The sequence below is a fragment of the Lepisma saccharinum genome, chromosome 3, assembly GCF_977018435.1.
Source record: "Lepisma saccharinum chromosome 3, izLepSacc3.1, whole genome shotgun sequence".
NCBI lineage: Eukaryota > Metazoa > Arthropoda > Insecta > Zygentoma > Lepismatidae > Lepisma > Lepisma saccharinum.
The window spans coordinates 101,736,441-101,762,923 of NC_139231.1; the positions used below are offsets into that span (position 1 = coordinate 101,736,441).

The 26,483-nt window shown below is 37.9% G+C and overlaps 1 protein-coding gene across 6 annotated transcripts in view; it reads right to left on the reverse strand.

The window, feature by feature from the left end:
• The window catches only part of Ten-a (Teneurin-a transmembrane protein), an 884,426-nt gene that overhangs the window by 33,946 nt on the left and 823,997 nt on the right, over positions 1-26,483 (reverse strand). For all 6 annotated transcript variants that reach the window (XM_083119054.1, XM_083119053.1, XM_083119052.1 and 3 more), the window contains one exon: positions 17,904-18,210. In XM_083119054.1, coding sequence (XP_082975180.1) covers positions 17,904-18,210 — 307 coding nt within the window. The remainder of the gene's footprint in view (positions 1-17,903; positions 18,211-26,483) is intronic.

Genomic DNA, 26,483 nt, shown 5'->3' on the forward strand with positions numbered 1-26,483 from the left:
GCTTCGTTGCTGCCAATATTATTTCAAATTATATTTTGTAGTGACATGATATGTAGACACAAAACCTTTACGGCACCATTAAGCATTCACTGCGCATGAGCAGTTTGCAGACCGAGGCGGCATTATGCACGGTATTGAGAAAACAGTCCAGTCCGACTGACATGAAAGCGACAAGCGACACATACAGCTTGTCGTGCCATTTCAATACGAAAGGTTGCATTTATTTCTGAAGGGTGGTTTCAAAGTGCCATGTGTAACGTGTCGCCTGCCTCGTGCCAATTGTCACTTCGACCTGAAAGCTCCCTAAAGGAATGCTCACAAGCCGCATCCTCGTATATGGTCAACCATATTATCATACAAGGATACAATGTTAGTGCAGTAAAATTCATTTACTTTTTCCGTACGAGTATTAAATGAAAAACAACACAAGAACACTTTTGTTGCAGCATCACTTACAATGATTTACACAAAACGGTAATAAAGAAACTGTTTAAAAACAACAATTATATCAAGTATTCGGTGCGTGTACCGTACAAGGGGGTTTCCCCTCCTCCCAAGGGAGCGATCGCGTCTTCATTTAATCTTCCACCTTATCTGCCAGTGATCAACCAGCCGTGCATAACAATGGCATTTCTCGTTATCAGAATTCTAAAATCCACCCCACGTTCCCGTTTTTTATATAACGGAACGTGGCTATATGAAGTGGCTCAGAAAAATAAACCAAATGTGTGCTGGTTTTAAAATATAACTAAAAGAAATTTACCGAAGATAAGCTCAAATTGTCTTTCTCTATTGTTCGTGCAGGGAGAGGTGACTTCGGTGTTGGGCGATATATTCATAACTAGAGTTGACGAGGTGTATCTATGCTGGTGAATCCTGAGCAAGCCTGGCCGCAAAGTTGCAAAGGGAGGTGCTGCAGGCTGCCTTACCTGCCTAGAACAGCCTTTGCTTCATTCTCCTCTTAATTTTTAAGAGCTGTCAATCACCCAAACGTCGAGTAGGTGACAACTACGGATTTTTTTCTTTCTCTGTTTCAGCGCGGAGTAGGCAATGTCACCCGCAAAGATACAGCTCGCCAAATGTAAGGCCAGGATTTTTATACTGCCAAAACATGTACAAAAATATGTAGAAAAATCACTGAAATATGTTTAAAAAATCTATAAATACAAGAGGAGGTGATAATGTGGATGGCAATGCCAAACCACATACCGCTAATACGACAGTGAATCTTCTGCAACGTTGGGGCTGGGAAATTCTTTCACGCCCACCCTATACCTCATGTCTTCCCCAAAATGAAACAAAATCTTCGAGGTATGCAATTCGAATCATTGGATGATATCAATGATGAGGTGCAAGCATGGCTTCGTGTTCTAGATCCCATCTTTTATCGACAGGGGTTTGACAAATGGATTTCCCGCCTAGACAAATGCCTCAACAGAGAAAGCGACTACGTCGAAAAATAGCGTAAGAAGGATGTACAAGTATCTACGTTGCGCATGTCATTAATACCGTTAAAATATAGTATACAAAAAGTACACGAGTTGGGAACCTTATTTTTGACTTCCCCTCGTATATTAAAATTTTTAAATATTTTTGCAGCCTCGGTCATATCCTTCTAGCCTGGTGCAAATTCTCAGAAATGTGGCTGTAAAAAGTGTAGGAAGCATTTTTGAGGAAAAGTGGGCAAACAACATTTTCGGAATGTAATTGATGTACTGATTCCGAATATTTTGTTTGCCACTCTCGATTTTGATGTTATGTGCTTCAAATCGCTAAAAAACAAAATGGCGGCCATGCGAAATGAGCTCCAAATAACATTTGAAGGAGCAGAAAGAAAATAGTGATCTTTGTGTCAAACATTGTGTTTTTTGGTATGCTGAATCCTAATATTATGTTTTGTAATCTGAAATTTTAAGCTATTTGCTCCAAATCGCTAAAAAACAAAATGGCGGCAATACGAAATGAGGTCCTAATAACTTTGAAGGAGCAGAAAGAAAATAGTGATCTTGGTGTCAAACATTGTGTTTTTGGGTATGCTGAATCCTAATATTATGTTTTCTAATCTGAAATATTAAGCTATTTGCTCCAAATCGCTAAAAAACAAAATGGCGGCAATACGAAATGAGGTCCTAATAACTTTGAAGGAGCAGAAAGAAAATAGTGATCTTGGTGTCAAACATTATGTTTTTGGGCATATTGAATCCAAATATTATGTTTTCTAATCTGAAATATTAAGCTATGTGCTCCAAATCGCTAAGAAACAAAATGGCGGCCATACGAAATGAGCTCCAAATAACTTTTGAAGGAGCAGAAAGAAAATAGTGATCTTGGTGTCAAACATTATGTTTTTGGGTATGCTGAATCCAAATATTATGTTTTCTAATCTGAAATTTTAAGCTATGTGCTCCAAATCGCTAAAAAACAAAATGGCGGTCATACGAAATGAGCTCCAAATAACTTTTGAAGGAGCAGAAAGAAAATAGTGATCTTGGTGTCAAACATTATGTTTTTGGGTATGCTGAATCCGAAAATTATGTTTTCTAATCTGACATTTTTGAAAATTGTTGTTTTTTTTCCTCTTTTTTAAACAAAAGAACCATAAAAATGACTAAACCTATAATATCTTTTTTTATTTTTTTTACTTTATTTCAGAATGATAGAAACATAGAACCATGGATCCACTTATAAATTTGAAAAGACCTGCACCTGTGATCCATCATCTTCAGATGTTTCTAATCAGTTCCTCCAGAACATTGCCACAAACTAAGGATTTAGCTACTTCAGATATTCAAGATACTCTCCTCATAGCTGAAACACTGGGCCAGGTAAAGCTAGACACCTTCGTGAAGGAAAGGATGATGGCCCCTGGTAAAAGTCACACACAAGTCAAGTTAAGTGATCCTCTACATAAGTCAAATGCAAAGACATTCAAGTCCTTCTATGAAGTTAAATTGGTAGTAAGTGGCAAGGAAACCATTTTGAAAACTGACAGGAATATTCTCCAGCGCCTCGTAACTGCCTATGAGGCAGGTCGTAATGTGGATCTAAATCGCATTTTGTTTCATGAACTAATGCCAATTCCAATCTCCTTTGCCAACACAAACAGAAGTCTGAGAACAGGAAACAAAGCCATTCTAGCTGATGTGATGACCAAGGATGTAATTTGTCCACCTGATATATCAATTCCTTCTGCATCATGCCTTATAATAGATGGTCAAGCATTAGTTGTTGCACTTGGAAAGCCTGCAGGAGTTTTTAAACTTTGGTCAACTGGCAGATGCATTTCTTAACCTTGTTGTTTCTATGGGAAGAAGCTTTAAAAGGATTGATGTCACCTTTGATCGGTAAAACGCAACTTCAATCAAGGCTGGAACAAGGGATAGGCGCTTGAAACATGCTCATTTAGTAAGGAGAGTAATAGAAAATGGACCCGTGCCAATCTCCAACAAATTCGGTGACTTTCTTGCTAACTCGGAGAATAAAAAAGATTTGGCCTGTTTTCTCTCTAATCATTTGATCAACAATGCTCCTGAACACAAAATATTTGTGGTTTCCGGTGGATTTCACAAGGAGGATGACGTACGAACAAACAATCGTGATTTGTCTATTGAAGGATTGCAGGCAAACCACGAAGAGGCGGACACGCGCATTGTAGTTCACTGTCTTAATTCTGATAACATTGTTGTCTCAGCACGTGATGCAGATGTATTAGTGCAATAGGTAGATTATATGTACGAAATTGTGGTTGCGAGCAGGAACATACATTCCAGTGCATGAAGTCAGGCAGAAGCTTTCATTTACGGATCCTGTCTTCGAACCTCTCATCCCATTCCACGCCATAACAGGATGCGACAGAGTATCCTACATGGCTGGGATCAGTAAGAAGACAGCATGGAAAATATTTAACACTACTAAATCTTGGTGTTGACGAAATGAAACAAGAAACAGCACACAAGACAGAGAAGTTCATATGCAAGTTGTACAAAGCACTGCCCCCCATCCCCCACTACCGATGCTCTACGGTTACATGTACAACGGGTCCACTATCAAGCCATGGTGTGGAGGCAGTCGGTCATACCAAAACCTGTGTTACCACCACCTACTATCTTGGGATGAAAAATGGTTGATGGACAGCTCGTTCCATAACTGCCACCAATTCCACAACCCTGCTACGACATTATCACCTGTGGATGTTTGGGTGGTTGTATATCCGCTACATGTTCCTGCAGGAAAAGCCAGCTTGTATGTACTGCAGCTTGCAAATGTGCAGATACTGGCACTAAGGAGTGAATGAATATCCGTGACTAGAAAAATGTTATATTATTTTTGTAGGCAAAATAAGGTTGAATAAGGATAACGTGCGGATTTATCATACACTGGTACTGTTAATATTTCAATATGGTCTCATGCTTTGAATAATATTATTATTTTGCATCTTTACTTCAGAAATGTTCTATACTTTTTTCTACATTAAAAACCTACTGTTACACTGTTTTATTCCTAGTTCAAAAGTATGGATACGAAACATTGCATGGATGCACGTAGCCGCCATTTTGTTTTTTAGCGATTTGGAACAAACAGCTTAAAATTTCAGATTAGAAAACATAATATTTGGATTCAGCATTCCCAAAAACATAATGTTTGACACCAAGAACACTATTTTCTTTCTGCTCCTTCAAAAGTTAATAGGAACCCATTTCGTATGGCCGCCATTTTGTTTTTTAGCGATTTGAAGCATATAACACCAAAATCGAGAGTGGCAAACAAAATATTCGTAATCAGCACATCAAATACATTTAGAAAATGTTGTTTGCCCGCTTTTCCTCAAAAATGCTTCCTACAGTCAGAATTTTCGAAAATTGTCCCAGTCTATTCAGTTCTGTGTTATTTTGTTGGTTCGATTGGATTTCTGGGAAATTCGCAGTCACTGACCTGCAGTCACTATTCGCAGAATCAGAAGGAATTATTTACGAAATATGGCGGTAATATCGAGCAAAATACATATGGAGCTTTGCTTTTTGCAGTACGATTTTCATGACGTGAAACAAGAATAAGTGAAAATAATATGGCGGCTCTCTCTGTTTTTCTCTAATTTTCTCTTTTATCTTTCTCTCTCTCTCTCTCTCTCCGTATTTCCTCTCGTTCGTCCTCCAATTCCCTTTCCAGGGAATGCCCTTTGTTTTCTCTTACTCTTTCTTTACTTTCTCTTTTCCGATTCTAATTTCTTTTCACTTTCTCTCTTTCGCTTATTTTCTGTCTCTGCGTGAAACTAGCTACACTATAAAGGAGATTGATTATTCGTGTATGAAAATGCTCACCATGGACTTCGTAGGATTTTTTCTCCAAGGAGGAGCAATCAAGGTATTTTTTTTTCCGAGGGGCAAGCGGATTCCCCCAATCATTCAGTTTGAAGTTACAATGTTACTGCACCGCCCTTATAATAATTAATATAAAATATTGTGACTGAAATGAAATTACATCTGTGAAATATATATAATTTTAGTTTGAAAGTAATTTTGCAAGGGGACTGTGCCCACTTGCTCCCCCTTCCGGACGCCCACGTTGCTCGCTGACATTCTTTCAATATCTCTGATGTATCCGGGTTAGGACTATTCTGTCAACGTAGTGATCTGGAAAGAATAATGGAGGCGAATTAATTTCATTCTGGTAGTCTCTTTCCCGCCCGTATTTGTGTCAAGAGAACTTGTTCGGAAACCCGTTTGTTCCCCTTAAGGCGGTGACCGTAATTGTGCTAAATCTAGCACAATCTAGCTTTCCTTGCATTTTTTTAGGCGATTGCACGAAAATTCTTTCACCTTGTCATCCAGAGAACACATATAGTTGTAAACAGTTGCCAAATTTAGTTTTCCACTCACGTTGCAAATATTCATGTGAAACGTAACTGAAAGTAACTGTTGATAACATTTATTCTATTACAAAAAGTAATTGTAACCGTTACAGTTACTTTTGAAAGTATAGTTACTTGTGACTTCGTTACAAGTAACTAGTTAGTTCCAAACCGCTGTTGTAATACAGTCAGTGAAAATAACTTTTCGCTTGTGTAGGCGTTACTTCTAAGGACGAGTTTGGAAACTGGTTTGTAAGAGGAAGTCACTGCATCTTTGACGATCTCGAAGAACGAAACAAAAACTCAGGAAGGAGCCTGTCGTGGCTGATACACCGAGCTGGTATTGAATCCAGCCTCTTTCAAGTACTTTCGACTTCGCAAACACGCCACGATAAAGGCAGCGATAAGCAGACGAAACTCGTCTGAAAGCTGGTTCATTTGTTTCAACAGGAGCTTTGAAACTCTTTATCAGGAGCTCGAAGCAGTTTTATCTCCCTCGAAGACTGGCGCCTTCTCATCAGCCAGAGTCTGCCAGTCGATCATCAATCATCGCTCCGCTGTGACGTCACTCCCCCTCTCAAGGTTTTATTAGCTGGGTCTCCTGTTTCTCATCTTCGTACGTCTTTTCATTTCCTTTTCTAATTTGCTTCGCTTCCCTCTCGAGTCTTTCATTACATCTTCATATCAAGTTTAATCATTAGCCTCTTGTCCCTCCCTCCGGGATATACGCGCGCTGTCCCCTTCGCTCACGAGGCCAATATCTTTATGTCGCTGCGAGTCTCTTTCGCTATCGCTTCACCCCGTAATTACCTAACAATTGTTTTCCCTCTTCTGCGAACCTCAGCATGTAACTTAACCATGCGAGCGATGTATGAACCAACAGGTACGAGGGGTGTTCGTTATTTAAGAGGCGGTCGGGTATAAACGACAATTACGTGATTTTCTTGTATTAATCCGCTCATAATAGGGAACAGCTTTCCCCGCGGCGCTCGTGCACGAGCCATGGGGTTATTCACGGGGTTAGATATGAGAAACTGGTTCTCTACAGAAGAACGGCACTCAACGCAAAAACATACACAACGAACCTCGACCTCTTCCACACCACCGTTAGGGCAGTTTCCTCAGAATAGATGAGACAAAATGGAACTATTTTTCTGCGCGCATGCTTATATCTTTATTGGGCGTGGCACGTCGCTACAACGTTAGCATGCCTTACTCGGAGCATACTTCTCGACCCCAGTCATCGGTTGCAACTTTTGCAGTCCTGGAGGTTGAAACCAGTAACATGAAGGTCTCAACGATAATCCACGTTGATAACCCAAATATATTTCCTCATTTGACGCGAAATATCTTTCTTTCATAATGCTCAAAGGAGGCGGATATTATTACACAGAAAAATGTCTACCTATTATATAAGCACAAAAATTGTAGCTAATATGTACGATATAATTTTGCATTCATTCGTTACATAAAACTTTAGCTCATTTATTATAGTTACATATATTCCTTGTTTTTTCTTTCTCTTTGTACTCTCTTTCTTATTATGTATGCTCTTGATAATTTTTCAACGATTTTAATTCTAGTTACCGAGATAAAGAATATTCACAATAAAATCGAAGTACAGGTGAAAGTCACTACACTATTTTATTCTAAAAATATTATTTCATTGTGGATTCAAAAGATGCCTTTCTGATCAAGAATGTGAACTTTATGTATTCCAAACATCAGCAGCAAAAAAAGTGAGTAGAAGGGAGAGGTTATATTTGCCAAGGGGTCTACTATACCGCTACATATAGTCTTAAAATTAGTTTTATTTGATAATGGTTCTTCTTTTTTTGGGAGGGGCGTTAAAAATAATATTTGTATGTTTTTTTTCTTTACGTCGCTTTTCTTCCACTTTTGGATTATCGGACGAAAAGGATGAGTGATGATTAGATGAAATTTATGCAGGGGCACGTACAGACAACACCCATGTCTGGACCGGGACATGAACCTGGGAACTTTAGGAGCGAGATCGCAAGTTGACCACGTAACGCGATCGGCCACAAACTGACCAACTTAAGATACGGTTCCTTGGAATCACCAATGGTACTCATGAATTGTCCGGAAGTTGAAACCTGTTTCCTGATGAAGGTTAGGTGAACCTTGCCCTCACAATAAATTATTGTCTTCAACACACACTCAATATAATTCCTATACTATGTGCTGAATAACACTGGCGTGTTAAAGGGCTGTGTACGTGCAGAAACGGGCTGCATAGATACTTAGAAAGTTTTGGAAATAAAGACTATCACAGTGAATGCGTATGGACTTAACAATAAATATTTGGACCATTTTTCCACATCTAAACTATTCTGTAATGAAAATAAGCATCGGTGAATGAACTGCTGTCCAGGAATTCTCATTGGTCTCACTCATCAGGCGAAGCCTGAAAATGGTGAAGGCTCAGTCTCACGACATAATTTAGTGTATCAAATCGTTTCAATATCAGATTTATGTATTTTGTTCCTTCTATGGTTTCTCACAAAACTTTTCCGTACTCCAAAAGTGTCCAAATAATCGGCCTATGGTTAGAGTTACGTACTTGAAAGGACAATTGAGTTACTCCCAGGTTTTCCACACGATGAAACCACATTTCCTTTTAAAAGAGATAATTCATAGCCTCGAGAGAAGAGAACTGGCCCCAGATACAACTTAGGTCCCCTGTTGCTTGTCCTAGGAGAAAGCCTGCGCCACTTAGCGCCTCCTCCAAGGACCCAAACAGTTGATAATCACTAAAGACAACATTGCGGAATGGAGGATGATGCGGTTTCGCCTCAATCTTGAGTTCTGTAATGGTCTGCAAATTTACCAGGAAACGCAGAGGGCTTGGTTGGAAACAAACACTTCGCTGCAAAGTGCCTCGTGTTTAGACCACGCGGGGAGCTTCGAGTGATTGGAAAATACAGATGTTGTTGACATTGGCATCCCGTGAGATCTCATAACAACGGATACGATGAAATTGATGGCTGTTACTGCCAATGTACCCTTTTCAGTTTCGTTCATCATTGTCTGAAAACTTTGTTTTGAAAAGCAAATCAGTTTTTCTGTTGCAGTTATAACTGCTGAATGATTTCTTGCTGCATTTGGTACGTACGTGTACAATCAGAGTGAGTAGAAGTTTCTAGGAGCTTATTGAAAAAATAAACATTGAAATTATTACAAATTAAATCCTATCCTGATAACTACTGTACTGTGAGTATAGTATAGGAATTTTAGAACTTGTTTTAATGGTTTCATAATAATGACTATTTTTTTTGACCGCACATCTGGATCAGTAGCACTAAATATTTTTTCACTCCCCTCCCCGCCACACATGAGCACTCTAACCGTGTTGCTAACTTCTCATTCCCTCCTCCACTCACTTCTCTCTTGTGTTTTCTTCCTTTCGTTCTGTTCCTCTTACTTGAAACAATTCTGTCTTACAGTGACTCGTAAACATTACATGATATCACAATTGTATCTTTTTACATACATAACGTGGAGACATAACTTGTTGATTTCTTCCCCCTCACCCCCCACCAAATTGGAAATTTTCTGGGAGCGCCCACGGAGTGCAAGCTCCAAAACCGTGATAAATGCTAAGTCCATTCGTACAAGCATTTGGCTGAAATTGGTCCTTACTTACACTTGAAGAAAATCTAATTACCTGTTCGTAATTGGTGGAGTTTTAAAAACCTACCAGAACCAAAAATATTAATGTGAGAATTTTTAAAAGATGAGGTGCCAAAACACCCCTTCTGGGAACACGACTATTACCAATGGCTGCCTGTCTTGTCTCAGGACATTAGCTTTATTAAACCAAGCGTGCAAAATCTCTTTTGCAATGAAGTCATCGCCGAAGCACAACGACGCTGTTGATGCTCTCCTGTTTTGCTTCCTTTCAATTGTTCGACGTCGCTCCCCCTACACTGAGCAGTTTCCACGAAATCTCCCATACAAGCAGCGCCCCCTCTTCGAGTGTTTATTCAGCGCCTTTTCATCGCCCCTCCCTCCCCCCAAGAGCATCCGGTTTTGTCGCAGTGGAGCGTTTGTCAGGTACAGGGACCATTTATCTTCTTAAATTGTCACTTCCGTTTTATCTTTAGACTCGTCGTTGCTGACAATTCATTAATATATTTTTTTTTTCTTTCCTCCTCTTGCTCATAATAATAAAAGATTTTTCCAAATGGAATTTTTCGTCCAACTCAAGTCAACCGCCCCCTACCCTCTGGAGATCTTTCTCTTTTTTTTATGCAAAATTTGATTAAGTAGCGCTACCGCTGTGGCTCGTTATCTGTCAGTAGCGCAATGAATCATGGGATACAACAACGCATTCTGCCATGTTGGCGAAACATTTGTCAGGCTGATCGAAGAGTTGCATCCCTTGGCGCTAAAGTGCGTCGCTGACTGACAAGTTGAGGGAGAAGTCGAAGGCAACAGATTAGTACCTCAAGATTCATGACCACTGGAACAGTTAATGTCATTGGGAGTGCGGCCAGAGTTTTGAAAACAGTTTGCCAGTTTCGAAGGTAAAGATCGAATAGTGCATCCGTTGCGTGCAGTATAGTTGGGGAAATGTAAAGTAAAAAGGCTGTCAACCTTGACAAAAGAGCAATATTTTGAAGCTGTATTTAATAGAGGGAAACTTGGACATAAACAAGTTCTTCAAAATCGGCCACAATTCAAGCACAATCTATCATTTTCTGTAGATATAAAGTAGCATTACTCAGGGAGTGTAATATTATTTGAAGGATAGAAATGAGTATTGGGATAATGTAGTGTACTAACAATATGCTTTTCTCAAGTTGTGAAGCCATAAATCCAAGATGACTACCGATATAATATATTCTCAAAATTTCATCCATAAATTCTTTGAGTTCAAAGGAACTATTTTCTTCAGAATAACAATAAGAACACATAAGTACTCGGTGTTGTTAATACAAGTATTTTCAATCCTATTAACTTCCGCATCTAGTGTAATACTTAAAGTAATACATTACGCTGTTCTAAACATGTTTTTTAACAATGTATCTATAGTTTAAATTAGTTTTTTGCATGATGTATGCTTCTTCACGCACGCACCAATTCCACATGATAGGAATTCGCTGCATTGTTGAATACAATGGCGCAGGAACGATACTGATTTGTGCGGAGCAAAGTTCAACCTCATTTTGCGCCTGTAAATTTATTTGAACGGGGCGTAAGGGGTACAATTCGGATCAAATGATTTAGGGGGTTTCTGCACTCCAGAAAATTTGAGGGTGTAAAATGCACCATAGCTGCCCCACTGCCTGTATGTACACATGTAAGGGAAGTAATAAATGTATATACTGGATCTTTCATGCAGCAGTAAGTGTTTCGCAGACATTTGTTGATTTTCTCCTGGGATACGGACTAGTGCTGCCATCTGAAGGCACTCGCTGGGCACTTACGCAATTCAATTACGCTTGCATTCTACCGATTCTAATTGTAGCTTACACGTGAATAAATAATTCCTCGTATACGTGCTTACGAGATTAGGTTAGGCCAATCACGTTTGGTGCTACTGGCATTTGTACGTTATACTGCCATTGTTGACGGTTTTTACCAAACAGAATATTCAGAAGAACTGTCATTTGACTAGGTAACATTTGACAATTACAGGATATTGAAAGTTGAGGAGTATTGATATCATTCGATTGATTGCGTTTGTTAAGTATGGAACATTGATGGTCATGTCCTTGCCAAGCCATCTCAGGTAAAGCATAGTATTATAATAACTGCAGTAGATGAAATGAGAAATACTAATCTTGATAAAATTTATGTTTTTTTTTCAGCAACTGGGTAATCTGAATATTGTCGAAGCATATAAGGGTCCAAATCCAAACTCCTCCTATTCGTTTAGTAAACATTTTGCACTAACTATATACATCAATGGTTATGAAAGTTAAATAAATATCACACACACACACAAAAGTAGTATTTTAAAAAATCCCAAAGTTAAATGTAAAAATAAAAGTGTTATGGTTTATTAAGTCAACATTTATATCCATATTGTTGCAGGGAAAACAATATTGGTTATATTTCAATAGTATTTATTGATAACACTGGTCTACGTCCATTTTGCTGACTGGAGGCTGATGGTTGTTCTTTAGTAATTCGAGGGTGGTAAATCCAAAACCGAAATCCGTTTTTTTCTATCACGTCAGCTTTCGGAGGAAAATAGAAAATTATCTAATATTAGGGATGCATATTTAGAGCAATGAAACAACGTAGTCCCTAAAGAGGTCACAAGATGGCAGCACATGGAATATTATAATGAATATTATTTCAATCAGTTATTCGAGCATTGTTAACCCCAAAACAAAGGACAAATATTACTGACTTTGTAAGGAAAGCATATAGTGCATATTTCGGAATTAAATTGGGTGACCAAGATAAATCCTGGGCACCTCATAAAAGTATGCAGGACCTGTGTAGACTAAAGAAAATAAATATGTTAGCGTCTGGAACAAACTTCATGTATCGGGACAGAGAGAGGCATCTAAGATATTTTCAAAGGGACGAAGAACTTGTCTATTGTACAGATGTGAAGGGACTAATTGAAGCTATGGGATGTACGTATAATGCAGAAGAATGGAGGCTTTTTATTGATAGTTGGCTTGTGTGCGGAGATCTCAACGTCATTTCAATGTTATTTCGTCAACAAGCAGGTTTCACGAAATATCCATGCTTTTTGTGTTTATGGGACAGTCGAGCAACGAACGAACATTGGGTACGAAGACTGTGGTCTGCCAGGAAAAGTTTTGACGTCCAGAACAATCCGCTTGTTGATCCTAAGAAGGTGTTACTTCCTCCACTGCACATTAAGTTGGGATTAATGAAGCAGTATATAAAAGCTCTGGATTAGAATGGGGCTTGCTTTAAATACATTTGCTCAAAATTTCCTGCATTCACGCATGAGAAAGTAAAAGCAGGTATTTTTGATGGTCCTCAGATAAGGATGCTAATGAAAGATGAAGAATTCTTACAAACAATAAACCGCACAGAGAAAGATGCATGGTGTGCCTTTTCTGATGTCATTACAAACTTTCTTGGAAACTTCAGGGCGCACAACTACGAGGTTCTAGTTGAAAATTTGTTGGTGACGTTTCAAAAGTTAGGAGTAAATATGAGTGTCAAGCTTCACTTCCTGCACAGCCACTTAGATGTATTTCCGTCCAATCTTGGTGCCGTAAGTGAAGAACAGGGCGAACGCTTCCACCAAGACATAAAAACCATGGAGCACCGATATCAGGGGAGATGGAATGAAAACATGATGTCCGACTATTGCTGCTGCTTGTAGCGTGACGTTTCTGAGGCCACCTACTCCAGAAAATCAAAGAAACAATTTTTTTTTGCCTAAGTAGGTATGCATGTTGTGCTATTCTGTGGTGTATGATAAGTTTAGCATAAGTACAGGCATCAGGTGTTGACTGTATGTACTCGTGAAACAAATTGATCAATTTGCCGGAATTTCCTAAACTTTTTGTCCATTGAGAACTCCCTATTGAGAAAATAGAAACGTATGTTTGTAAACAACGTGACGTCATACTCTGCATGGACATCTGACTACGTCGCAATCTCTTTGCAAGTGCTGTTGGAATGTAGCCGGATATAATTTTCTGAAACTTTTGAAATGTGACTTGTGAAACAATGCAACTTAATACCTGTTATCAACTCCGCCACCTATGTTTGTAGTCCTATAATTTCATTATATGCAGATATCTATATGGAAAATTGTTGGAGTTTAGCCGAATATTATAATATTGTGAAAATTTTCAAATGTGATTTGTGAAAAATTGTGACGTGATACACTTTTTCTGACTACATATTCGGAATCAGCGACCTTAAATTATATAGAATCAGTTATACAGAAATATCTAAGTCAGCAGAAAAAAAATTTCATATGTAGACCAGTGTAATAAATAGTAACAATCAAACTATAACTATTAAAGTTGTACTAATGTTGGGCTGTTAAGTTGAACCCCCACACATTATTTCTGTATATGTACATGTGGCCACGCGTCGATTTTAAAATTAATCCTAAGGTGTGTCCTGGCAGAAGGTTAACTCCAATAAATATAGAACTAAATTGCACGAGAATCAGTTTGAAGAATATTTGTCACACCTAAATTCCAAAACTCTACCGTTCTTAAATTTCCAGCGGTAATATCAGGAATCACATTGATTCAGTGTTGAAATACGTCTTCTTTTCCCGGATATGCCATTTTTCTAGATAATAATAAAGAAATCGCTTCCGATGGGATTTTCTTTTCAGACTAAAAATATGATTGGGCAAAAACTGTGTAATAGGATATCGTCTTAAATTATATTTTAAGGTTTTTTGTGAGAATGTTTATTAAACTGTCAGAAGACACTGCAAAGAAAACCTATTTCAAAGTTGTAATAAGACAAACAAATATGTTGATGTAGAAAAGTAATATGTGAAAATTCATTTAATTCTCTGTTGGAAATTTCAACATGTTCTCTCTTTTTTTAATACACCAACACGATAAGCCTACATCATTATCGAAGAAATATTTAGGAATGGGATTCAAAGTTCATTATAGACACACATACATATTATCTGCAGTGACGGTTCTCAAGCAAACTAGAACAAACGTATAAGTAAATTCTCTTTTAGCTCAAATATGCATGTTCTGTATGACATTCAGGGATATATCATGTGTGACAGCCCGTCTCGAAAAATACCCCACCCATCTGTCTCCATACTATTTTTTTTGGGGCCCATTACTTGGTTCAGAGATAAACATGGATAATAGCTTACTGATGGCAAAGAAAAAAGTTTAGGAAAGAAACTAAAGAATATTGGAATGACAAGAAAATGAGATTTTGAAAAGATAACCATACGAAAGCAAATCATATCCCATGCATTGTCAAAGGGAAATGCATGCAAAAATATAAAGAACATTGAATAGATGTTGGATACGGTAGTGAAAGGCAGGGAAGGAGTAATTTGATACATCATTAGAACACAATCCAAGAGTCCGTAGGTTACAACTAAGATACCAAAGATGGAAGAGAGAAAAAAATATAAGGATAAAAATAATGAAGAGCCCAATATATGTATAAGAAGTTAAAGACAAGGAAAAACTGTTAAAAGAAGAATGTAGTGAAACTGCACTAGAAAATAGACACACATGCACGACATTGTGTATAGAAAGGTAAAATATATAATTGATTAATTACTAGTAAAGATGAGAAAGGAATAATTAGACAAGAAGAACATTGTTGAAAGATGGATGAAATATTTAAAATATTCGGAATTTACCATGAACCATGAGCCTCACTTCCTTGCGGAGTGGTTAGTATAGCGAGCTACGACGCCAAGTTCGAATCCCGGCATGGACATGGGTGTTCTTTACGAGTGTCCCTTCATCATTGGCATCATATCATCACTCATACTCATCGTAGCGATTAGCCCAAAAGTGGCAGAAAGGCGATGTTCTCGTAGAACATCGGTTGAACATGATATCCGCAAAAAACACAATGTAAAAACTGAAGATCTTACTATTGTCCCAAGAACTACATTAACCTACATATCTTAATAATTGCACCTGTACTTACACATCATATAATGCATATACCTACCCTCCCCCACAAACACAATGCACTACTGAAGACTTATTACTTATCTTTACTTCACAGTATAAATACTAATCAATTCAATGCGGTATTTCATCATTGTATAATCTTTATATTATCTTTATTGTATTATCATGATCATTATTTTTTTCTATTTGTTTTTATTAATTTATTGTATCACTGACAAGGGTTGGTTGTAAGAACGGCCCAGGAGGCCGAATCACGCCTGCTTAAATAAAAACCATTATATATTTTTTAAAGAAATAATCAATTAACATTAAAAAAATCTTAATGACTTCACGCCTGTAATTGGTCTAAATTTTCCATCCAGTAGCGATGGAGAATATTCACCAATACGATTCCCATGCTTCGGCCCAACCTTGTATCATCCAGCGCCAATATATGCAGTAGCATACTCCCCCATTCCCGATCGAACATAAAGGACGAGGCCTCCACTCGAAATTTTTCGGTCGAGAAAGCCTTCCATGCAATCATACGCGATCGTAATTTTGTTCCCCAACAGTTTAATAGCTTGGGTATTTTTATAGCCGCGAGATGACAAACCTCCTCCTTTGCAGTTCGCGGGGGAATCGATAACAAGTTGCACCCGCTTCGCTCAAGCGAGGAAGGGTGGAGTGTGCATGCAGAAAACTTCGACTGCTCCAAATTTATAACTTCTCGAAATTGAAAGCGATTGTTTTCATGCAGTTCTTTTTGGACTTTGTCCATGGCTGGAAATCTCTTCCGCTACGTATCCAGAGAGAGCATCTTCCCCGTCTTCTGAAGCATTGTTGTTCCCTGTGCAGCGTCTTTAGTCGGTTTCAACAACACACAGTTTCATTTTAAAACTTGTGGTTTGCCTCGGACATATTAACAGCTGTCAAAACTATTAATACACTCAACCTAATAGATTACCCATTTGAAAGGGTAAATAAGTAGTGGCACAGAAATGGGGAGGGGGTATAGAGTAACCCTTAAATTCTTTGCCCAAATTATGCCACTTGTACCTCGCACAAATTTGACAGACGCCACAAGCTAGCGTTCAAACAATCTAGTTTTTTGGTACCTAACGCCAAAAGTATCGTTTGTCCACATTTCATGAAAACCAAGAAAGTGCCGAGACAGTATGTATAGAGAACTACGTTAGATCATGTCTAGGAAGAAAAATAAATTAAATTACCGTGAAATTTGATCTTGCCACCTTGTTGGATGAGCATGTTGAGGGGTACATCCACGATTTCTATACCGAAGGTTCCACGTTCGAGTCTTGGTTTAGGAGTGGTGTTTCTTTGCGAGTGTTCCTTAATCATAGCATCTAATCATATTATATGGCCAATTGGCCCAATGTAGCAGAAGCGATGCAAAATAAGATAAATGCAAATACACACATATAAATACAAATTTGAGCTGCTACGACATTCCACCAGTTCTGTCGACGCTGCACTATATAGTAGTAGTTGACCGCAATGTTCAAACCTTATTGTCTGTGCATGAGGACAGTTTTAGACACGCCCACTAAATAAAGATTTTTCGACGTTGAAATTACAACTCAAGAATATAAAACGTTTAACTGAAGCATAATGCTCAAGAGCATTACGGTATAAAATTGTCAAATGAAAGAGGAAATGGTAAATTCATCCCTTACCAGGATGAAAATTAACCTTTGTTTGTATTTTTCTTAATTTTAATCGTTTTTGTGCGTCCTTTGGCTATTCACAACAATAAAGGTGCACGATGATTAGATTATTAATCCATAATATTCGGCAGAGAGATTATGAGTATAACACTCATTGTGTTCAGGAACTATGAGTGTCTCATTGGTCTTTCCAGGGAAGTTTTTCTAGCTTTCATAAAATAAACACCAATGAATACGAGAAGAAAAGTGAAATACAGTGCCCAACTACCACAAGAAAGAACATGTTCTTTTCTGTCCTCTTCAGAACACCTGGGTTGCTTACTATACTATGTCCCGTGTATCTCTGGACCAAGCGAACGAAAACAAGTTTCTGTGCAAGTAGTGCCGCGAGACGGCTCCACCAATGAACACGTAAGAGGAACGGAATTGCGTAGAGTGGAGGAAAGCCACTGCAGTTACCAGCCTTCCTAGCAGCGTGTACTGCTTCGCTCTGGCCACTCGATTTTTCCCCTTGTCTGCCGTTATGCGCGGCCTTGATATACGTTAATTCGTGGCGAGGGTGAGTCCTTGGTACCCCTTCTGTATCACACCATGGATTTCAATTCCTCAGACAGAATTCTTTCTGAAACGCTACATCTATTTTAGACTTGGAAGTTAGAGGTGGTTGTAAAATTCGATACAGAAGCAGCAGTTCAGGAAAATTGCGTCCCCAACTGCAGAAAGCTTGAGATCGGAATTTCCGGAGGCCATAATTTCAGAACAGGGACTTACCTGCGTCTCCGTGAAGACCAGGCTCCTTCCGGGTGCGCCCCCGACCTTCTCCGGCATCCACGTGCTCACCACGACGGGCTTAACCAGGTCGTAGTCGTGATCCAAGCACGGCTGCGAGTACTGGAGAGGCTCCCCGCTCTCCGAGTGTTCCCGGTAGATGTCCCTGTCGTCGCTGAGCTGCATGGAGATCGGCGGGATCACCACGATCTGGTTCCACGGCACGAAGACTGTCCTCGTGAGCGGTTTGAAGGGGCTGCGTTGGAACTGCAGGGTCACTGCACCGCCCCCGTTCACCAGGACGTCGAACCTGAGGGAGAGAAGTTATGGAACGTTACAAATTGCTGTTTGCAGATGATCTGAAATTTTACAGGAATATAAGCAAACAAGATGACAGTGTTCAACTTCAAAATTATATTACAAAGTTAGAAACGTGGACAATAGACAATGATTTAACACTAAATATCAACAAATGCCATTATGTAATGTATACTCGAAAAAAAAAACAGTTTAATTTCAGTATCAAATATACAACCATATAATAGCAAGAAATATTACAGTCAAGGATTTGTGGGTTATTTTTGATTCAAATCTTCCTTTCAATAAACACGTAGAACAAATAATTAGTGAAGCGTTCAAGACCCTTTTGGTTTATTCTTAGAATGGGGAGAGATTTTAAGAGTATTGAGGCACTAACATTTTGTATTATTCATATGTAAGACCAAAACTCGAATATACATCTGTTATATGGAATACAGAGACAGCAAAGTACAGTGAAGCAATTGAAAAAGTCCAATGAAGATTTCTTAGATTTTTGAAATACAAATTTCAGAAAGTTTACCCCACATTTGAACACTACGACAACCTAATATATGAATGTCGGTTTACAAAGCTGTGTCATATAAAAACGTTACATGGAATAGTATTCTTGTGGAAGTTGTTAAATCACGAAATAGATGCTGAATATCTACTCTGCCAGATACATTTTCGAATCCTGTCGCCGAAAACTAGGCTCAAGAATTAAGTTTTTCTTATAAAGAAGGCTAGATCTGAAATTGAAAAGAAATCTCCATTGTGGAGAATGTGCACCGGTTACAATAAATTGCAAATCAAGAATACTTTTCTTTAACCTAAGGAACCTCAGTAAAGCCAGGCCCACCACCTCTATTTTTCTAGATTTTTCAACTGTCAAATTTTTCACATAAAAAAATAAATTACATTGTTCCCTGTTCTGTATTGTTTTGTTAATAAAATCATAAATGTAATGTAAATAGGAGGCAAAATGCACTTTGTGAGCGTATCAGGCGCCATTTTTGAATGTGTGTTATTCGAGACAATAATGACAGTGACAGTGTACAATTGGTTGGTAATGATAGTGTTTTATGTAATTATTATAATTAATAAACAACTGCCTCTCTATAAACAAAGAAGCATTAATAAAAAAATATTGTTTTTGTCAGTTTTAGCGAATGGTAAAATATGCGTGCGACGCTCATGCAATAATTATTGATAATTTTTTATTAATGATAATTTTTGTAATTATTATAATTAATAAATAAGTAGACTTATATAAACAAGAAAACAAGCAATGATTCAATACCAAAATGGTTTCTTGAATTTTAGTGATTAAAAAAAGTGTGCACTGTTTCGCCAGAACACTAAGAGTGTATAATTCAAGTAAATATGATTCCTTCTCCTCAGAAAATTGAAATAATAGCATAAGTGGAGTAAAGGTGAGTATTGAATTGCTGGAGGTGGCGTGGAATAGTTAGGCAGCGAACCGAAAACCACAAGTCTGTCGCAGGTTCGAATGAGAGAAGAGGTGCTCTTTCGACACGTAGTTTTGAAATATGTAAAATAGGTAAAAACATTAGACAAAGGATAATGTCCAATTAACATTGCAGTCTAATAAAGAACCATTGTCGATAACATTCAGAGAATAATCAGGCCAAGTAATGCCAGATGGCTAGTTGTGTGTCACATCTTTGGTCACATTAAAGTATCTTACTAATTTTCGTTTTGTGCCCCTTTCAAAACTACCTCTCCTTCCAAGTTGACTCCACCCCTCCCTTGTACGAAGGTCTGGGGCTCAAGCCACACATCATGTTGTTTTTTTCGGACATATCCTGCAATTTAGTCACATGTCGGGACTCTGGAAGGAATGTGAAAGACAACGTAAATGTCGTGCATTTTAGGTTTCACATAATCTGCATGAAGAAAATGCATCTTCTATTTGGAGGAACAGAAAAAATATTGGATGTTATTTACCTCTTGAGGGAATTGTTAATTATTACTCTACAACCTGGTACATGGATAAATTGAAAAATAACATTATTTTACGTAGAAAAGGACATTCCAATTGATGATGCGAAGTGCTTTGATCAGTTATGTAATTATTGTATACAATTTTAAATCATTATCTAGTAATGTATATTAATTGCTGTGAACGACTGTGTCTAAAATTTTGCCATTTTGTGATAGTGTATACATTTTTCCTTGTAGGAGTCTGGCAACCATAAATTCGTACACTGGTCCTGAACAAAGCAATGGCAAATATTACTCTTACTTCATTCGGGCGAAGACCTAAAGTGTGAAGTTGACATTGCAAATCGTATGGGTCATAGACGCATCAAAGGGGGAGATATGGGGGTCAGAACTCAACCCTTTGGACTTAATTTTCAGAGAAATTTTCCTACCTGTAGTAACATTCAAATTGCTTTTTTAGCAGTTTCCCCTGTTTTGTATCTAGTATAATGAGATTCTTATTAGCTTATGCAACATGCTTTTATTCATATTCTCGGTCATCTTGCTGACTCTCTTACTCGGCACTGGTGCCAGTACCAGACTTCTTTAGCTATATTTCTTGGGTGCGCCTATGGTAAGGTTGAACTTTAGAACGGTCTGAGAGAGCCTTTAAGAGAGAACGACGACCACGCGTAATCCCTCCAAAAGCAAAATATTGCACCGCATTGAAAGGTTTCGTGTCGAATGAATCGTAGCACCTGCAAGAACACCCACGCTTGGCACGGCAGAGACCACCGCTCTCTCATAAAAAGGGCTTGTGTCGTAAATACCCTGCGACTGGTTGCTATCATCTCGTGAATCCATTTTTAGCTACTAATCAGCAAATGGTGAAAAGGTACTTTTATCCGACGTTACACAGATAGACCTACAAATTAGAGATATATAAAACATAAATCAGTCTAACTCGATCTTGTTGAACAACATCACTTCCCTGTAACTGGACTGTTGCGGGCCAACGACATACCGACGCCTGGACTCGCAGTGAGCGTGGGGCTTTGTGTTGCGCAGCCCATGTGTGCTTGTGATCCATTTCAACTTACCACCATTCGTCTTCTCGTCATCATTAACCACAAGATGCAGAAAAGTGAGGTAAAGTCAAATAAAATCGATGTTATTGTCAGATGCGGCAATCGGCAACTATCAAATAGGAATTTCAAGATCTAAGAAACTCGAGTTGAATGCGACATGATATATTTCGATATGTGTCCATTTCCCTGTGGTAGTAAAATAATCAAAATATCTTTGAATAGGTAGCTATATTCAAGGTTCAAACATTAATTCTGGTGGGTTGAAAATATTTTGAAATATCAACTTATTACAATATGCATATTCTCGACTGGCCCATTCATTTATGTATCTGTTGTCAACAATCGAACATAACCTATACTTTTAGCTCGTACATACTACAGATGCAAAGTTAGTATTTAGTGGATTGTAAGATGCATAGTGTACCATTACACTGCGATATGAATAACCTTATTCAGTAGGTTCGTGTCACTTAACAGTCGTAGAATAGAAAGTCAGTAGTCGATGCCTATGAAACTTTAAATATCTCGAAAACAAATAAGCTACAAACAAGCGAGTGGAAATCTATAAATTTCTAAACTCGTATGTTATTAATATTATTGATTGCCTCGTCTATTTGTGCATAGTTATCAACGATCGAACGAATCCATGGCTAATTCAAAAAGGATGGTGCAAAAAAGTAAAGCTGATTTATTCATGCCTGAACTGACATACCGCAACTCTCATGACCTGAAATGACAGATATACCCTGTAAGTTTACATGTGCATTACGAGTACTTGAATTCAGGGTGTCTACCAAAATAACAAATCCAACATTCTTGACTTTTTGCTGACTTTTTCTTGACCTTTTTTCCCTTTTTCTTGCCTTTTTTCCCCTTTTCTTAATATTTACTTAACCACCCCCTACTTAGGTATAGTTGGAATTTAAGAAAATAGATATTTTTATTCAATGAAAAACCCCTACCACAAGGCCGGTTAAGATGAAAACTGAAGCTGTACTTTAAAAAGAGATTTAGACTTGCTTTAATTATTAATGCATGTAAAAATTAATACTTCATCCTGGATGGGGAATGGCAACATTATTTAATATTTTTACAAAACTTCACGCATACAAGAATGTACTTCTTAAGAACAAAATGAACAAATATTAACCACAACTCAATACAATTTTAGATGACCAAATATTCAATTTTATCAAATCCCAGTACAGGTATATAACAATGTAAATTCACTATACTGTAAAAATAGCAAATATTATTGACCACAAACATAATTTCTCGACTTTTTCTTGTCTTTCTTGGCCTACCTGTTGATTTCTTGCGATGCGTTATGCGTGTTGCCTAACCCTACGGCGATGAGGAACTCGATAAGAAATTTTCAATAGCAGTTAGGCAACACACACAACACATTGCAATGAAACGCATATTTCAGGCTCTATGTGTCCCATTTTTCTTGTAGTAGAATGTACATAGTTCTAACCTTGCCTTTGCAACAATTAATTTTGGCGCCGAAAACTATTGCTATGTGTGCACAAAATCAGTTTTTGTAAAACAAATAGGACCAATTAGAATCAGAATCGCAGCCGTGTGTTTTCCTCCCCTTGTTTGTAGTTTGGAGACCCTAATCATGAATTTTAGGAGACATTCAACCTCTGATATAATGCTGTTTTCAAACCACATGACAATTTTTTTGGTTACCTAAAACTTACATCTAAACATGAGTTTCTCTAATTAATATCAATCCATCCTAGCAGAGTTTTTCCATGTTTTTTTCAGTCTCTCTGGGTCAGCCATGTCAAACTCGCGGCCCGCAGCATCCCTCAGTGCGACCCGCCCTGACCCTACGTGCATTTCATGCATACAGGACTATGTATACACATATGTCCCGCTTTTCCATTTCTCATGAAAAAGCCTGGACTCATCGAAACTTTACCAGATTACCCTATTTTCTTTTAACAGGTACATTCTTGCATTCCATTAACGGATAGGTGTGGTGGTCTGACGAAGCTGATTGACAGGTTAGTTCTGAAGTACAAATATATCTTACTGACTGAGGGAGGAGAGCGTGAATACTTTCTATCGCCAATGAGTTATTTTTTTGCTAGCGAAGGATTTGCCTTGAACGAAAGTAAGTTTCTGAAGTTTCAGCTAACCCTGCTGATGCCTAAACTTTGTGGGAGTAAGAAAAGAACAATAGAAGGGGAACGTACTCCTAGAATCTTTCAAGTTAAATGGTAGATTACCTATTTGTGTTGCGAAAGTTCGTAGTCAAGAGAGTGGAAATTTTGGGCCTTGATAAAGTGAATTCGTGACACATCCGTGGCGAAGGGGTTAGGTCAGCGAGCTTCGACGCCAAGGGTACAGAGTTCGAATTCTGGCTTGGGCATGAGTGTTCTTTGTGTACACGTCCCTTCATCAATTTCATCATGTCGTCACTCATCCTCATCGTGGCCATTAGCCAGAAGTGGAAGAAAAGCGATGATAAATAACAAAAATCGAAACAAAATAAAAGCTCAGTTGGCTATATTCATTCGTAGATGCGATTCAAATCTCAATGTGACAGAAGACATGATTCCTCTCCGTGAAACAATAACAGGATAAGATATTTTCAAGGAAATTGAGGCCATTTTGCAAAGCTACAGGCTTCCTTTATCAAAGTTGGTAATATATATAATTCATGTATATATGTTCTAATTTCAGTAATTTCACAATTTATCAGGAATGCTAATCTGTGAACCCTAAGACAATACTCGTTCAAGGTAAAAATACTACTTGATAAATTTGAAAACGGTTTCAATAGTTCAAAGAGTGCGAATATCAATTTTTTGTTCACTGCTCCCTTTTCTTTTGATGCTGTGTGCAAGTTCCGACCTTCAAATGGAACTTATTGAACTAAGTCATTTTGCTGCTGGAATTTTAGTGACGTTTGGCAGTTGAACAGTTGTTCTCCATTATGAAGATTAATAAAACAGCCCAACGATCAAGAATGACAAACATTTGCTGTCTTCATTAAGAGTTCCCTGCTCACAAATAAATAAGTAAATACATCTCTGGAAAACGAAAGTAGAATTGTCCATAAAAGGAATCATGCCAAAACGTTCGCACAATTGTAACCAATTTGTTTGAAACAAACATGTAAAATTGTATCACTGACTACGAAAAATAATTAAGTTTTATTATTATATCAATAAAGATAAACATATATGGATTATAATGAAAATATTTTTTATTACAATACACACACACACGTAATAGTGTAATCATTGAATGCTAAGCAGGGTGTTATACAAAGGGGAATGAGTAGAAATTCCACCTATGGTTTTTAGATCAATCCGGTAGCTAATTTTTCGCCCCGTCTGGGACGAATCCCTTAGTTTTGCACTTCAATGGGTTGGGGTTCGAGATGTGCGACCCGGAGAGTTTTTGCCCTACTCACGAATTGAGTCTGACATGGCTGCTCTAGGTAACTGCTACATGGGGGTCTGTAGGTCGTCCGACATCCCGCTCCCAATTGACCTGATGGTTCAAATTAATCCATCCTAATATTTCAGATTCGGAGGAATCTGATATTATTCTTTATTTTGATATGAAAGCACACGCTGTGCCCGTCTACACATTTTTTCATGGGGGGAAAAATATTTCAAACAACAATGAACAATGTATACATTCGCTTCGTTGCACAACAATGAACATGGCCTAAAATAACCACGGATATGGTGCAGAAGAATTCGCGGGAAGCGATTTCTTGTCTTTGTGGTAGATACCGGACTCTCATATCCTGCAGTTCGAGCTACTGAAGCAGTGTTATTTTGTAAGTAAACTTTAGAGCTAAAGATGCAGATTACGCTTTTCTCGGTAACGGATGCTGAAAATACTTGTACGAAAGTTTTCTCAATGTCTACTGGAAAGATAACGGCGAAACAAATTGTCGGACCTAAAAGGGGAAAAATCTGAATAAAAAGCGGAGAAGGCGAGTTGTAGACCTCTGTAAAGTGAAAAGATGTTATCGGTTGTGAGAAATAAAGGGACGAAAATGAGTGAAATAATAATGTTATTTACCATTCTCATGATTGCAGGTTGTCAGAATTAACTGTTACAAAAACTACAAATCCTATTAAAATTGCCTCCCCCGGTTACGTATGCAAGCACGAAGCCTGCGGCGTACTTCAGACACAGTCACTCGCGTTGACACTCTGTCTCTTATGTCTCAATTCTCTCTCTCAACTGTTCTCTGGGAATCCACTCCCAATGCCGTTCAACTCCAAGTTCATTTTACACTATAGTTAGAATTAATTATTTTCCTGTCTAATAGAAGATTGGGATAAATAAATACCCGGGCAACGCCGGGCAATCAGATAGTGTAATATAATTTAGCCGAAGTAAATGTAAATCAACCTCATCTAATGAAACACAATGTAACATATAACCTAACCACACTTACCATAAATATATCTAACGTAACCGATAATATCTGGACATTCCACAACCTTTTCAACTTAAATTAATCTCCGTGGTACAACAGCCCTTTGAGAGCCATAGCCTACCAGAACTAGCACAACTAAATATAATATTTCTTGTTACAAAGTAATATAGTATTAAGAATTTATTAAAGTAACTGTTTCTAGTTTGGTCAAAAGACTTTTGAATCATACTGATCGAATGCCTCATTTACATTTGTTACGTCACAACTTACGATTTTAATTTTTCATTATCTGATGAATGACTTCATTTATGAACTTTTAGCCATAAGCACATGTTGTGCAGCTATCATAACAGAAATGACGTACAGAAGACAATGATCATAACTGCACGACCAAGACAAAATATATGTGAATAAATATAGCATAGGGCAGATATGAAAATGTAGTTAGAAACGGTGAATGCCCTGATAAAGAGAATTTATGAAATTGAATAACGAACTTTTAATATTATATGAAAATACATAATCCGTTTTTTAATAGCATAAATTAAAAGAAAATGTACATGACACCAACAATAATAATATGATTGCAATATGATATGGGAATGAAAAGTTGACCTGGCAACAGAGATATGCAATCCTTTTTATTCTTGTTTTATCTCTTTAATTTTGCTTTATTACTTTTTGGGATAATTCCCATTATTACGACGGATGATAATTCAATGGAAAAATGTAACTTCATATTCACTTTTTTGGATGATTTCAAAGTACCCTCCTCATACCATCTTGAGATGCCCATGGTAGAGAAACATAATAATGTGATTGGTATCCAAG